At 43.6% G+C, this 16198-nt stretch overlaps 1 protein-coding gene across 1 annotated transcript in view; it reads left to right on the forward strand.

Annotated features, from left to right (window-relative positions):
• SIPA1L2 (signal induced proliferation associated 1 like 2) overlaps nucleotides 1–15643 on the forward strand; it is a 245437-nt gene extending 229794 nt beyond the window's left edge. Inside the window, exons 21-24 of the mRNA XM_070364870.1 lie at nucleotides 9245–9298; nucleotides 9819–9942; nucleotides 11101–11182; nucleotides 14395–15643. Of these exons, the coding sequence (XP_070220971.1) occupies nucleotides 9245–9298; nucleotides 9819–9942; nucleotides 11101–11182; nucleotides 14395–14541 (407 nt within the window). The 3' untranslated portion in view covers nucleotides 14542–15643. The remainder of the gene's footprint in view (nucleotides 1–9244; nucleotides 9299–9818; nucleotides 9943–11100; nucleotides 11183–14394) is intronic.
• The last annotated feature ends 555 nt before the right edge of the window (nucleotides 15644–16198 follow it).

Here is a 16198-nt window from a genome sequence, read left to right on the forward strand (position 1 = left end):
GTGGTTTATAGTTCTCTGCTCTGTACAGCAGGGCCTTGTGTTTTATCCGTCCTATATATAATATAGTTTGCATCTGCTGACCCCAGCCTCCCAGTCCAGCCCTCCCCTGACCTTCCCCCCACCTTGGCAATTCCTAGTCTGTTCTCTATGTCTGTGAGTCTGTTTCTATTTCATAGATAAGTTCCTTTTGTCATATTTTAGGTTCCACATATAAGTGATACCATATATTTGTCTTTCCCATTCTGACTTACTTTACTTAGTATGATAGTCTCTAGGTGCATCTGCGTTGCGGCACATGGCATTACTTCCTTCTCTTTTATGGCTGAATAGTGTTCCATTGTATGTATGTACCATATCTGCTTTATCCATTCATCTGTTGATGGATATTTAGGTTGTTTCCATCTCAGTTGTCATGAATAGTGCTGATGTGAGCATAGGCATCCCTCAGCACTTTAAAAAGAAAGGTCTTTACCAGGATGACCAGTTGCCCTGCTTGTGACTTTATCTTTCTGTACCAATTCTCAAAGCTATTCCTGAGCTAGACTCAACATCATGAAGAAAAGATAGTCCAGAAAGCTCCCATGTGCCTATTTAATCATTACAGAGTAATCAAGGCAGCTTAAGATGCCTTACTGAAGTCAGACCCCTCTGGAAAAAGTCTGGGCCCACATATGATTAGTCAGCACGTTTAAAGACAGGCTTTAAAAAATAGAATGTATCTGTTGGGTTGAGATACCATGAGCCTTATATCATGCCATACTGTCATTTATCCCTAGCAGGCATGACTCTTCCCTGCTGTTCTGCCTCATTTATGTCCCATGCCTTTATCTAAGAGCTAAAATTGACGCTGGACACACGGGTTTAAGAATTTGGTTTTACTATCCTGTGCCGATTCCTATTTCCTCTGGTGTTTTAAGTGAGAACTAACATAAGTGAACATTGTCTACAAGTAGTGCAGACGTGGGCTTCCCTGGTAGCTCAGCTGGCAAAGAATCCACCTGCAATGCAGGAGACCCTGGTTCGATCCTGGGTTGGGAAGATCCCCTGGAGAAGGAATAGGCTACCTACGCCAGTGTTCATGGGCTTCCCTGGTGGTTCAGATGGTAAAGAATCTGCCTGTAATGCGGGAAACCTGGGTTCAGTCCCTGGGTTGGGAAGATACCCTGGAAGAAGGCATGACAACCCACTCCAGTATTCTTTCCTAGAGAATCCCCATGGACAGAAGAACCTGGCGAGCTACAGTCCATGGGGTCACAAAGAATCAGACATGACTGAGTGACTAAGCATAGCACAGCACAGTGCAGAAGAACCTATACATTGGCCTGATCCAATCTGTTGTGACCTTATTGGTTGGAATTGGAATTGCACCATTTTGTAGATAAAAGGAAACTAAGTATATTCCTGAACTTCTCAGTTTTCAAAATAGTGTTGAAAAATTGCCTTTTTTTTTTTTTTAACGCAGTTAAAAGGGACTAAAACAGTCTTTCAAAAGAGGCATCTAAAGCGTTCCTAATTTTGTATATGGGCTTGGGTTTTGTAACCAAGGGAAAAGCTCCTATCAAATATGAAAAAAAAAGAATACAGCAGCATTACCAAATTAATCAGCCCCCAAATTAAGCAGTCTTGATTGCTTAAACATGTTTGAGCTCTCCAGGTACACAGTGTACTCTTGGGGTACACAGAAGGTATCATTCACAGTGTTGTAAGAATACAAGATTCTCCAATGCTAAGATTCAGTGCTATGCTATCCTGAGCATAGCATTCCCCAGGGGTCACTAAGAGAAGGCACCTTTCCCCACACTGCCTCCACAGGCATGAAATGGGAATTAAATCAGAAAATAGGAGCAAAACATAAACCAAAAACTTTAACATTTCAGACAGTTCTAAATATTAGTCTAGTGATAATTTTGCCTCCCAGGTGGCTTAGCAGGTAAAGAATCTACCCACAGTGCAGGAGATGCAGGAGACGTGGGTTCAGTCCCTGGGTTGGGAAGATCCCCTGGAGAAGGGAATGGCAACCCACTCCAGTATTCTTGCCTGGAGAACCCCATGGACAGAGGAGCCTGGCAGGCTACAGTTCATAGGGTTGCAGAGAGTTGGACATGACTGAAGCAAGGAAGAATTAAGGACTATGATAAGAGCATCTTTTTCTTTTCTAGTAAGTGAAGATGAAGAAGAGGTTACCTAGAAAAGTCTTTGGACTACAGCAGGGAGTAGGCCTTAAACAAAAAGACTGCTTCAGAAACTTATATTTAAATGGAAAAACAAAGTGAAAATTAAGTAACTGTACTTTAAAAACATTCTACAAAGGTTGTGAAAGAAAACAAAAAAGTAAAGAAAGAAATCAAATGATTTTCTTAAAAAACTTGCAATTGTAATTTCTGTGCAATTTGTAAATTTAATTAATGATCATTTTTTCTTTGAATATTGGTAAGCCAATATAAATTGGTTCAGAAAATGAACACACAAGTGAACAAAATTAGAAATGAGGAAGGAAATTAATATTAAATAGATGAGAGATGATAGCATGATTAAGGAATGTCACTTTATTCCTATGTTGGGATAAATCTGATGAATAAGATAATTGGATATTTCCTGCAAGAAAATGGGGAGGGGGACGGAAGAGCATGAGAAACAGTAAGTAGAAGTCAGAGTGTGGAGGCATTGAAAAAATTAAGCAAGAATATTTACAAATCCCAAATATCACCCAAAACTAACGTTTACAGTTCATTACTTTCAAAGTTTCAAAGAGCGATAATGCCCTTGCATAAATTTTTCTTGAAATGTATTAGCAGCCTCATTGCATAATAGGATTCTTTCCTCATAGCACATAGAAAAGAAAAATTGTAAGACAATCTTAGTCATTAATGTTGATGTGAGACAGCTTAGATGAAGCTCAGTCATAAATTGAAAAGATATTCATTGGTATTAGCAAGAAGTTAGCTGGTTTAATAAAAGAAAACCTTTAATCATAATAAGTTATAATAGATGAAGTCATTAAAAGTTGTCATATCAATTTCTCAGAAAGGGTATGTATAATAGAATTAAGACCTATTTCTAATAAAAATTAAGAATTGAGAGATACCTTCAAACCCTAACAAAGAATATCAACTTTATTCCATAATACTTTTAAAAGTTCAAGTGTAGTTGATTTACAATGTTATGTTACTTTCAGCTGTACAACAAAGTGATTCAGATATATATATTATATATACAAACGTGTATAAATATTTTTTTTTTTCATACTCCTTTCCCTTATATAATATTATAGATGTTGAATATAGTTATATGATATTATACCAAATAACACTTAGTGGAAAAAAACTTTTTTTAATGTTGAAAGTGTATCACTCAAGTCTAGAGACTAAACAAGGATATCCTCAAAGATCATGTCCTTTAATTTTGTACTGGAATCCAGTATTCAAAAGAGTAAATTTTGAAAGTAAGGAAATATTTGTGGATATAATTCTACATCTAGAAAATATAAATCAAAAAGAAATTATTTGATATTATAAAGTAGGTATTCTAAAGTATAGTTCATATTTTTATAATGCATATTTTTCAAAGCATTGTTAGCCTTTTCAGTTGTCTATTTCTGTATAACAACCCACCCTAAAATCTATGGCTAAAGACTATAGTTTGTCATGTCTCATGATTCCATGGGTTGGCCAGGCTCAGCTGAGTGGTTCTTCTGTTCCCTGTGTTTTCAGTTGATGTCAGTCATGCAGCTGTATTCAGCCGGAGCCCAACTGGGTCTGGAGCATTAAGGTGACTTCTCCTATATGCCTGTACCTGGAACACTGGGATCTGGCTGGAGTCTTGTCTCCAGCAAAGTAATTGTACTTCTTCACATGTGACTTAAGGAGTCAGGAGAGCATAAGCAGCAGATATATGATGTTTCAAGACCCAGAATGTTATATCCACCACATCCTATTGGGTAGAGGAAGTCCAGGGCCAGCCCAGACCCCAGGATGGAAGTAGGCTCTTCCTCCTGGTGTGAGGAGTGGCCTATGCAGCAGTCATAAAGGACACCTTGGCAAGATCAAAATAAATTCCTTGTGAGTTCACCTATCATTAGAATCTTAAGGAGAGAAAGCACTGGGCCCTTTGATACCTGAAAAGTCCCAATATATGGAAGGATAGGAATGGAGAGAAAGCACACAGGAAAGATGAGAGCACTTCCTGAGTTAATTCACAGATTTTGTACCATTTCATTTCAAATATCTGTAGGATACTTGCATCCATTTGGAAAAGAGATGAATAATGGTCAACAATAAAAGTTTACTGTAAGTAATAATTAAAACAACGTAGTAATGATACAAAGAATAGAAATTAGTCCTTTTGAAGGAAAATAAAAAGAGCCTAGACCAAAATCTGTGTATATTTAAGAGTTAAATGGGAGTGAGGTGGGATTTCCATACTCCATTTGGATTTAGGACTTGGAAAAGTTGATTCTAGAAAAAGTAAAGACAAAGGTGAATGTTTTAGAAGCATGCCTGGACCATAACTATGGATTTGTGAGAGAACATGCAAAATGTAATGGGACCAGATAAAAGTATTTAAATCTTTGATGAACCTGGAAGAGAACATTAAAGGGGGAACTGGGGAACATGGGTAAGATTTGTAATAAATTTGACAGGTGAAACCTAAGTGTCTCCAGTGAATGAAGGAACATGACCACCAAAAACTACCAAATGCCTGAGAAACAAATGGTCAGGACATCTGACACACGGTCTAAGAGAAGGATCACACAGTAAGTAAGGACTTGAAAGTGTTCAGCCACACATGTAAATGTAGACAATAATGAGCTACTTTGCGAGTATGAAAAACCGCACAGCAGCTCTGAATAGTTATGAACACTCTCATCTGATATCGTTACAAAGATTATAAAACAATCCATCTTTGTGTTCAAGCAGTGTGACAGCATATAACTAGAGCCAGAAAATGTACCCACCCTTTGACCAGAAATCTCACTCCTGAGAACTTGCTTACTGGCAATGATTCAAAAGAATAGAAACTGTTCAGTACAGAAATGCTATGCAGCATTGTTAAACATTACTTAATAAGTGAATAGATGTGTTATGCAGCTCTGCTCCAAAACCAGTGTCTAAAAATTGAGAACTCCTTCATAAACTTGTGAGAGAGAAGGTGAGTCAAGTGCGGAGTGCCTTTCTCACCAGGGTCCGTGCCTGCCGCTCCCTTCTCCTGTGATAGTTTGAAAACTGGCTGGGTCCCAGTCCTGGCTTGCTGCTGTGTGGGGGATTGTTCTGTTTTCAGGGAAAGGGGTGAGATGTGACCCTCTGCCCATCAGAACTCCTACACAGCACCTCTCATCAGTGTTATTATACACTGAGACCATCATCTGTCACCCTTGCATACTTTTCACTTCCTTTGTATAAAGTGAAAGGAATAATATCGGGTAGAGAGGGACCAAATGATAGAGACAGAGATCCTATCCCCCCAGTATGGTCAAGTGAACAAACCCAACTAGCAAAGCTGGCTGTGGGTTGGACAATGAAACAGGAGAAGGAGAGTGGAGTCTTTTTAAAAGTCCTAGGATTTAAGGTAGTTCTCATTTGTCAGAATATCAGGGGTGGCCAATCGGTGTGTTCTTGGGCATTTGTTAAGTGGATGATGTTGTCTTAAGTGGAATGAAGCGTTAAAGGCAGCTTTATATACTGATGATCAGAGACTAGATGTCAGTATCCCACACAGCTCCCTGCAGGCCTTTCCTCCCCTCGGGATTTCAGCTCTTCCCCACTGGTGGTAATTATTGCAAGCGGATGTGTGAGCTAGTGGCATGTGCAGAATTAACTCATTTATCAGACACCACTGTGGAAATGAAATAGTTCATGTACGTGTATTTTCCAGAAAAGTACAAGTTTACACTTTTATTAGGTTACCTATGCCCTTGGTTTCTTGAACAGAGCATGAAAAGCATACATTTTAAACAAATTTTTAATTGGAGGATAATTGCTTTATAATTTTGTGTTCGTTTCTGCCATACAGTGACTCAAATCAGCCGTAAGAGTATGTGTGTATATATGTATATCCCTTCCCTCTTTAGCCTCCTTCGCACCCACCCCCAACCCACTCCTCTGGGTCATCACAGAGCGCCGGGCTGGGTTCCCTGTATTATATAGCGATGTGTGCGTGCTTACGTGTAGCTAGAGAGCCCCAACTTTTCTATAATGGGTAGTGTAGCAAAGACATTAGAACAGCTCTGTTTGTGGAAATGGGTTTCATTTAATTTAGCCTCCCGCATGCGTGTCCTGTATGGCATGCATCTGGGGCGTATCTGTTCTCCTGTTCCTGGCCCTCAGCAGACATGGCTAGTTGATCAAACACTCGTCCCTCACGAAGCAGGCTTGGCCTTATGGGGTTCGTTGCTCCACACAGCTGGCCTGGGGTCATGGGGATTATTTGCAGGCAACTGTTAGGTCAGCCATCTCAGCTCAACACTGATATGGAGTAGCCTACAGACTGTGCATCCTCTTGCTCAGTGCTAAATGCACTGAGATGAGAAACTGACAATAAACAAGGTCCTACTGTGTAGCACAGGGAGCTATATTCAATATCCTGTAATAAGCCATAATGGAAAAGAATATCTCTATCTATATATAACTGAATTGCTTTGCTCTACAGCAGAACTCAACACAACATTATAAATCAACTATGCTTCAATAAAATAAACTTTAAAAACAAGAAACTGACATTGCAATCAGGTTTTTTAAAGATGATTTCAAGGGAAAACATGTACAGTGTGGGTAATTGGATCCTCGCTGAGCTCACCATTTACACGAAGTTCATACTCTGAGCCTCCCTTTTTCTTATAGTCTTGTCTGTGCCTTTCGGTTCAATGTCAGTAATTTCTTGGTTACTAAATATTTATTATTACCGAAATAAGCTCTGGAGGAATAAAGCTTCTACTGGAAACTGTCACTAAATTAGCCATTTTACAAAGTAGTTTAGTGTCTGTACTTAATCAAGTAGCATTCTAGTTGCATTTCAGCCTCCCAAGCTTTTTGGATTCAAAGTGAAATCTTCTTTGTGAAATTACATTGTTGGCAAAACTCTATTTTTGGCTTCTAGCCTCCTGACTGGTAGGACCTTGTTTCTCCCCAAGGAATGTTTGAATGGCTGCCAGTAGTAAGTTCTATTTCTTCAAATATGTGGCTATTTTATCAATTCAGGTAAAAATAGAGGAATCAAGCCAAGATGTTTTCATTGAGATATTTAGACTTGATGATCAGAACCAACTATATTAAGAAAGATAGAAACTAACTGAATTATCACTGGGTTGCATAAAATGTGGATGAGTCAACAAAACTTTTAAAAAGTGAGAAAAATAAATTCTTTGTTTCATTCACTTTGTTCAGTAGTTAAATTCGCTATGAAATAAAAAATGTGTCTGCTGTTTTGTTTTTTTTTTTTTAAGTGGTGATTGTTTCCTAATACAGGGCTGTCACAAGACAGAAGGTTATCTTGACACCCTGGCAGCCCAGACCCCCCACCCTTCCCCAGAGCCACTCACCCCCAGCCTGTGCGCCCATCCTTCCTGCCCCACCTCTGCTGGTCACATCTCATCAGGCATCAAAGCAAGCAATGCCCAAATTATGCTGTTAATCTATTTTCAAACGCTTCTTTATTTTATATTGGAGCATAGCCAATTAACAGTGTTGTAATAGTTTCAGGTAGATAGCAAAGGGACTCAGCCATACATAGACATGTATCCATCCTCCCCCCAACTCCCCTCCCATCCAGGCTGCCACGTGACATGGAGAAGGGTTCCCTGTGCCATACAATAGGACCTTGGTGGTTATCCATTTTTAATATAGCAGTGTGTACATGTCCATCCCAAACTCCCTAACTATCCCTACCCCCCAATCCTTCCCTCCCCAGCAACCATAGGTTCATTCTCTGTGTGCTGTTAATCATAATTAAATTACAAATTATTTCATCAGATGTATAAATCCTACTAGTCTATCAAACTGGGAACATGGTCATCTCTTGGGAATGTATAGTTATAGAAGGTCTGTCATCCTATAGAAGGTGCTAAGTGTGGAGCGGGCCCCTAAGCCTTTCCGGAATGTTGACTGAAGGACACCTGAGTGCCTGTCAGCAGGCATTGAGGAGTCATGATGGAGGAAAGGGATGTGCGGCTGGGAACCTGCTGTATGCTCCTTCAGGTGGGGTGCTCAGCATGGCACCCTGGCCCTGCAGCCTGGCTCCTTCCAGGGCTCCTGGCATCTCCGCCATCCTCTCTAATTAACGGGTTGTGTGGGACCTTCCAGAAACCACCAGCTGAGCAGGTAGCTTCATTAGGAGATGCAGCCAGCAGCCAGGGGGAGACATAATAGGTTAAATTAAGCACAGAGCACCCATGACACGGACCCCAGTGTGGTTTCTCAGCCATTAATCAAATCGTGTGAAAAAGCGGCTGCAGCGCTAACGCACCTGCTGCATCCCTCGGGCACAGCGTGTGGAGGGGGAGCCAGTGTGGGTGATGAGATGCATCCCCGGTCCTCACCTCCACCTTGCTGAAAAGCAGGGTTTTCTCTGCATGCCTTTCGGCATTTCTGGGCCAGTGTTCTTGTGTTCAGCCCTCAGAGCTGGGTCAGTCTGGTGCCCATTTCAAAGAATATCACATTCCCTTTCCTGTCCAGCTCCAGACATTGAATGTGAAGTCACTGGTGCCGGGAACAGAAATGGCCCTTTGCTGTTTGGGGGCGAGGACAGGGGGAGGGAAGGTAGTCACACTGATCATTGCTCCCCGTGCTGCAGATCTTCCTCTAAGGGTTTTAGTGAAAATATTTGCTAATCTCTCTTGCTACCACCATCTTCACCTTCAGGGAGCGGGTCATTCAAGCAGACCCAAAATGCTCACACCTTCCTGCAGCTGGATTGGCATGTGTGTGGCATGCAACTTAACTGTTGTATGTGACAGCTGTGTGTCCAGCCAGGACCATCACATGTGAAACGGACAGTCTGACCACATTCTTTGGCATTGTATTACAGTCTCTCAGGGCAGTTCTTGGCTTCACACAACATATACACACTGGCAGACACGCACAGACACTTACACACATCTCCAGATACGCACACACGTGTACACATGTGGCCCTCTCACACCCACACATCTGTTTTTCATAGGACCCGTCACCTGAGCCTTACATGTACCCCAGAGGCACTCCAGTGAGGAGAGATATTACTGTTCAAAGGAAAATTCTAAATCTTATTTCAGGTCTTGACTCAGATGAAGAACTTGGGCTGCTCTGTCATCACACATCCTATCTAGGTGACTGTTCGGGGTGATTGTGGGTGCTCCATCCTCCATGACCTTTCCTTTCTGTTTCGTTATCTGCACGTGTGCATGGTTATAGAAGCGCGGAGGGTTGGGGATGCACAGGGTGACATGTCCGGGCCATCGGGTCTCAAGGATGCTCTCCAGGTTTGGAGAGAGGTGCCTCTCCTGAGTTCTGTTCATCACCCAACGCCGTTCTTTCACACCCAGTGACAGCTTTGGCATTTCTTGGGATGTGCACAGAAGAAAGATTGGCTGTAGCAAATCCAGTGTCTGCTTGTTTCCCCATGGCTGTGGTGTCTGTGTGCTATGCAGCCCAGCAGGACGGCCAATCTGAATGCTTGCTGATTGTCAGCAGCTTGCCTGAGTTTGTTTTTCTTTGTTTTCTTTAAAACAGGGCAATAACTGGTGGGGGAGAGGGGCAGATTTTATTTAGAAACTATTCGTTTCCACAGGGAGCCAGTGCCTTGCAGCTCTTCCTAACCTTCTGTCTGTGTGCGTCTCCCCTTCCCAGACCAGAGAGTGGCGTCCTTCTGTACCCTGACGGACATGCACCCCGAGCAGGACCTGGAAGGGGCCCAGGAGCTGCCTTTGTGTGTCGATCCTGGCAGCGGCAAAGATTTCATGGACCCAGCTGGGTATGTGACCCCTGTGGTGTGCCTCCTTCCCATGTCCCAGGCCCCAGCAATTACCAGAAGCTCAGCCCAGAGCAGCCAGGAAACCATCTCCCCTGTCTTCACCTCATCCTAAAGGACCCAGAAAAGGGACTGAGCGGACCTGACTCTGCTTCCTGCCCTGCTGGGCTGGATGGAGCTTGTGCTCCACGGGCAAGTCCTGCCTCCAAGACGCGTGGACCTCCTGGATGGTGAGGTTGAGTTCCCATGTGGGACGGGGTGGCCCCAGTCAGTGTCTGCCACCTGATCACGGCAGCAGCACTGGACAGGACACCTTGCTGACCACCCTCCCTCTGCCAGGCTGCACGCACTCAACTCCTGAGCACACATGCTCCCCTCAACCCTGGGCCTCCACCCAGCCCCTCACCTCCCACTGAAGTATGCCAGGAGCCGGCTGTCTCTACCCCTGTGTTCTTCTTTTTTTTTTTTTTTAAATACTTTTTGCTGCACCGCACAGCATGTGGGATCTTAGTTCCCCAACTAGGGATTGATCCCGTGCCCCTTGCATGGGCAACACAGAGTCCTAACCACTGGAGCAGCAGGGAAGTCCCTCTGTCCCTGTGTTCTTGATGTGTTCGTCACCCACAGGGTGTTACTTTCTTTCTCAGTGCCATCCACTCCTAATTCCCACTCTTCTATCAACTTGAGTGATCAATGACTTGCATGATCATCTTGGTGATGAATTTCTTGATACTAGGCTCCTCCATCCATGGGATTCTCCAGGCAAGAGTACTGGAGTGGGGTGCCATTGCCTTCTCCTCTTTCTTGATAGAGAAAGGCAAGTTGGGGAAATTGAGTCTCTATCTGGTTCCCAGGACTTGATTCTGGTCTGCCTAATCTCAGCTACCTAAACACATTTAGATCATCTATCTTTTGTTTTCTTACCAATGTATATACCAATAGAGATTCTGAAGTCCCTTTTAAGTCAAAAGCAACCCAGGAGGAATTTTTCACGAAGCAGTGACCTGCTTACCTTCAACATCTGACACAATCTTATTTATTTCCTTGCTGTGCTCTCAGCACATGATAGAATGTCTTCCATGAAAACATTGCCAACTTTCTGGATGCCCTGGCCTGACTTGAGCACCCTTGAGTTGTTCTAAGTCATTCCTTCCTTGCTAGGGAGCGCTCTCCATCCACACTGACCGGGAAAGTCAACCAGCTGGAGCTGATTCTTCGGCAGCTGCAGACAGACCTTCGGAAGGTAAAACAATCAATTGGAAGTTGCTGCTCAGAACTCTTTCTCTTATGCAATCAACCCCTTTTAACTACTAGGAATAAAAAGAAAGACCCTTGAGAACGCTAAGTGCCCTAATCAAAGCCCAGCAGTAAATGAGAATGGAGATGCCCAAGGTCTGACTCCATCTCTTGCCCACAGCTACTATATTTTATTGTAGGAGACACAAGATCCGGTAGATCTGACTGAACGAGGATGAGCCTTTGGGTGGCCGGTCTTCAGAGTGAGGTAGACACGCAGCATACTAGCATTTGTCAGTTCAGTGGATTATCAGTTATGAGTTGACCTAACAGGAGTTAGTTGGTGCCAGGAAGCCTGGTCTCCCCAAGCTATGGTCCCCTCAGTGAGTCAGCGACTTCTCTACCCATCAACCTGAGTGTGCTCAGTCCTCAAAAGACATGACGTTGTTTATTCCATGGACGTTTGCTGAGCTCTTGTTGAATTACCAGTGCCGTGCTGGGTAGCTGCTTCACTCTCCGGGAAAGTGAAATGGGGCACAGTAGCTGGAGGGTGATAGCTGGGTGGGGAGGGTTTTGCTGGTGAAAGAAGGGAGAAGTAAGAGCTGACACAAGTGCTGGTGGAGATGACCCAGTTGGGAGGGAAGTAATAGTGGGAGTGAAGAGCGTAATGTCCTCAGCCTAACAAGGAGGGTGTAGCCCCAGAGCAGGGACTGTTCTCAACAGTTACCAGAGCAGAGTGTGTATGAGTGATCCACGCACAAGTGCAAGTCTACCTCAGAGATACTGCAGGTTTGGTTCCAGACTACTGCCATAAAGCTAATATCATTGTAAATTGAGTCACATGAATATTTTGGTTTCTCAGTTCATATAAAAATTATGTTTACACTGTACTGTACTGTAGTCTATTAAGTGTGCAATAGCATTATGTCTACAAAAACAATGTACATACCTTAATTAAAAAAAACTTTATGCTAAAAAGTGCCAAAACAATTAGAGTAGTAACACTGAAGATCAGAGATCACCATAACAAATGTAATAACAATGGAACAGTTTGGAATATTGGGAGAATTACCAGCTGTGACACAGAAACATGAAGTGAGCAAATGCAGTTGGCTAAATGGTACTGAGAGACTTGCTTAATGCAGGGTTGCCACAGACCTACAAATTGTAAAACATCAGTCTCTGCAAAGCCTAGTGAAGTGAGGTACGGCTGTAGTCCAAACAGAGAGAGGTTGACAAAGTTCTCCTCTAGTTTATTTCTTTATTCCAGAACTGAGAGTGAGCAATGGGAAAGAGGGTGAGAGATAAGGATGGAAGGAAGGTATAGAATGGAGGGTAATTGGGTATTTAGTGGGATTGTAGCATAAATTAGGTGTTTCCGCCAGCATGGATGACCAGCTATCCTAGTTTACCTGATGGGTTTAGAGCTGGCACCGGGAACATCTCAGACCAACTGGGATGGCTGGTAACTCTGTTTCACGATAGGTGTAGAATAATTGGAGAGTTGAATTTAACCAGTATTAGAGTTATGCAGTTTGTAAAGGATATGATTAAACTGAGAGACTCAGAGTCTAAGCTGGGTGAGGAGGAATAATGTCCCTGCAGTGGGTGTCAATGGACATTGACCATAAGGCAAGATTGCTGGATTAAGATCATTTTTGAGGGGTGGATACTGGATAAATTATTTTAAAAAGACAACAGGCAGTGATCAGGCAGTCAGGGCTTGAAACATTTAGGAACATGTGCAGTTATCAATAATAGCTTAAAGGTCCAGGATATGGCTGAGGTGGGGTGAGGGGTAGTGAGGAGGATGGGCTTAAGATCACAGAAAGGCTGAATCATATGGATTGTCTGTTGGGTCTTGAAATCATTAACAGATATGATGAATGGAGAAGGAAAGAAGAAAAGTGAACCATGCTCTAGAATCTTCTGGAGATATAGTTGACCATGGCAGAGAGCAGGGCTCTGTCATGCTCTCACAGGAGCTGGGATTTTAGGGGAGAGTAGTTACCTGCCCTGGGCAGCAGGGGCGAGGTGTTGGCCTGCCTCGCCTCTAACCAACGTGCTCTTCAAAACAAGCCCTCACCATTCTGAGCTGCTGGGAAAGCAGCATCCCCGAGAGAGAGCCAAGACTCATTTACAGCTGAAATTAAAGGAACAGTCATGGAAGAAGGTGTTGAGAGTATAGAAGGTTTTAGTGACAGGACACACTCCGTGGGTAGAGGAGAAGGACTGAGGGTCATGAGAGGCTGGCAGCTGGGCTGCAGCAGGGATGTCTGAGCTGTGCTGGGAATGAGAGCCCCAGAGCTAGGGGAGAACAGGAGCTTGATTCTCTTGTAGTGACCAAGAGAAAACCAGACTTGAGTGGGCTGAGTTAGCAACCAGTCCTCATCCAAGCCTCCTCTTGAGACTGGTGTCTTTGTTCATTAGATGAGGCAAGTGGTGTTGGGAACAGGTTGTGGAGGGACAGGAAAAAGGAGCAAACATCAAGGACAGGACGAGACATGCTGAGGGGGCCAGTGTCCTGAAGAGCCTGAGCTCCCAGCTGCAGGTGTGTCTGTGGTGTTGACAATCAAGTCACCTCCCTTTAAAAATAGCGCTCACCGTGAGGATGACCTCCTCTTTCTCTCTTGGTCAAGACATCCCTTTCAGCATTTGGGAGCTCAAATTTGTGTCTATTGGACACAAATTACTGTCTATTGGAAACTCTGTGATTCTTCTGAAAAATCTTGATTATTTAAACAGTTTTAGTAGCACACTTTGAAGGTTATTATGGAAATACACCTTCCCAAGAAAGCTTTCAGATGAGAAGAGATGGTGAAAACCAAACCCACAATCAGCAGCTCTGCGGATTCTGACTTGTCCAGGAAGAAGGCATGCCGTGGAAGCTCTGTCCTCCTATCCAAGGCAACACCTCTTCCCAGGCCCCCTTTTTCAGAGAGAAGATGATCAAAACTGCTTTATCATCTTCCCATGTAACAGCTGTCTTGGCTCCTACTGGGAACAAAGTGGGAAGACAGGAAAGAATATTCTTGTTACTTACTCTCACCCTCGTTCTTAGGGAAGCCAGAACAGGCAGTCAGATCCCCTCTGCCCCAAGAAATAAACAAACACATATGTAAACTACATAAATAGGGATAGAAGCGCTCAGACTGCAGCTGGGAGGAGAGCCTGTGCCTAACAAGTGCATGACTGTTTGTCTCCATCCCCCTCTCGCAGGAGAAGCAGGACAAGGCAGTGCTGCAGGCGGAGGTACAGCACCTGCGGCAGGACAACCTGCGGCTGCAGGAGGAGTCGCAGACGGCTGCGGCCCAGCTGCGCAAGTTCACAGAGTGGTTCTTCAACACCATCGACAAGAAGCCGTAACCAGGCCACCACCCAGCCGGGGACCCTGGGGAAGCCCAGAGTCCCTTCATAGTCGCCAACGTGTGGTTTCTTGCTGTGCTTCTGGCCCATCGTAGCTGTGTTCGCTGTCCCACTCTGTCTAGCACCATGCCCCCAGCAGGACAGGGAGCCACTGTGTGACCGCAGAGAGCAACACCCGTGAAGATGAATGTAACGCTGGTGTCGAGATGAATGTAAACTCTGGTGTCAATGTGGACCTTTCAGGCTCTGCTGAAACGGAGCTCTGTGTGGGCTTACCTCACGAGGGACGATGGTTGGGCTTTATGTATCAGGTGACCCGGTAGAGATATTAAAGCAGTTTACCATAGTTTGGGCTTTAGAATTGTAAAATAAACATGAGAACAAATAATCAGACATATACTTTAATGTTAAAGGTGCTCTATTTTTTTGGATGTACAGTAGTTTTATTTCCACAGCCACATTATCCTAGCAATAAGAAAGAAGCAGATGAAATAGTTGGAAAAGCCGTGTCGGGGCAGGGGGTACAGAAAAAAGCACTGATGTGTCTAACACGAGTTCAAATGCAGTTCCTTTAGAGACTTATTTATTTGCAGGAGCAAACGGTGCCTGAATATTAACAGTGTTCTGATTCAGAAAAAAGATTCATATGCCTTGTAAATGGCTCACTGAGTAGTCACTTCAACTCTTAGTTCACTTTTGTATAGTTAATGCTCTGTTGAAAAAAAGCATCAACCTGCTTACTTACGAGAGCTCTCCTGTGTGCCATGAGCCAGCAGAATCACTTGTACAATGCCAAATTTGTTTATCTTTGTACAGAAGCTTTGATGAAGTGTCTTGTATTTAACACCCTTATTTAAGCTTATTTAACCTTAAACTGTTAATTTTATAAACTTTGGTTTCACCTGCACTATGACGGAGGGCGGTGTAGGTGGCAGAGGGCTCAGAAGAGGCTGAGCTTGCCAGAGCAGAGTGAGGAGTGGGGCCGGACCTTCTAACAACTGGATGCTGCTAGTAACAAGTTGTTTGTATTGCTTTACCATTTTTAACTGTTCTATTTGAGATGAACGTACATTTTGCTTTTTTTAATAAATGTTTAAAATGAGTCCACACGAGGAACAGTGTTGTCAGGTGAATGTAGACTTTGATGCTCTGATACGTCAACAATCTGAGTGTATGAGAATTTATTCTGGGTCATTTAGGACCGTAATCTGTACTGAATACTACTTAGCCTCCTTACAGAATCCCAACCTGATTTAAAGAGTTACTAGTAGCAGTTAATGGTTGCCACGTGCCAGACCCTGTTCTTTGCACTTTTCATCCATCTCACTGAACCCTCGCATTACCCTTCCTAGTTGGGTGCTGGGATTCCCATCTTACAGCTCAGTAAACTAAGGCTGAAGCCATGCAGATGCTTTTGCTTTACAGGGTAACCAAGCAGATACAAAAGTTGATGTTATTTAGAGAAAACAAAGGAACCTGGTCTAACCTCCCTGAATGGACAGTCTTCCCACCTTCCTAAGCCATACCTATGGACGAGACCAGAAGGGTTCTGTTTGTTTTTCGGTCAGGCCACATGGCATGTGAGATCTTGGTGTTCTGGCCAGGGGTGGAACCCGTCACTCGTACTAGAAGCACAGAGTCTTAACCACTGGACTGC

The sequence above is a fragment of the Bos mutus genome, chromosome 28, assembly GCF_027580195.1.
Source record: "Bos mutus isolate GX-2022 chromosome 28, NWIPB_WYAK_1.1, whole genome shotgun sequence".
In the NCBI taxonomy this organism is placed as follows: Eukaryota; Metazoa; Chordata; class Mammalia; order Artiodactyla; family Bovidae; genus Bos; species Bos mutus.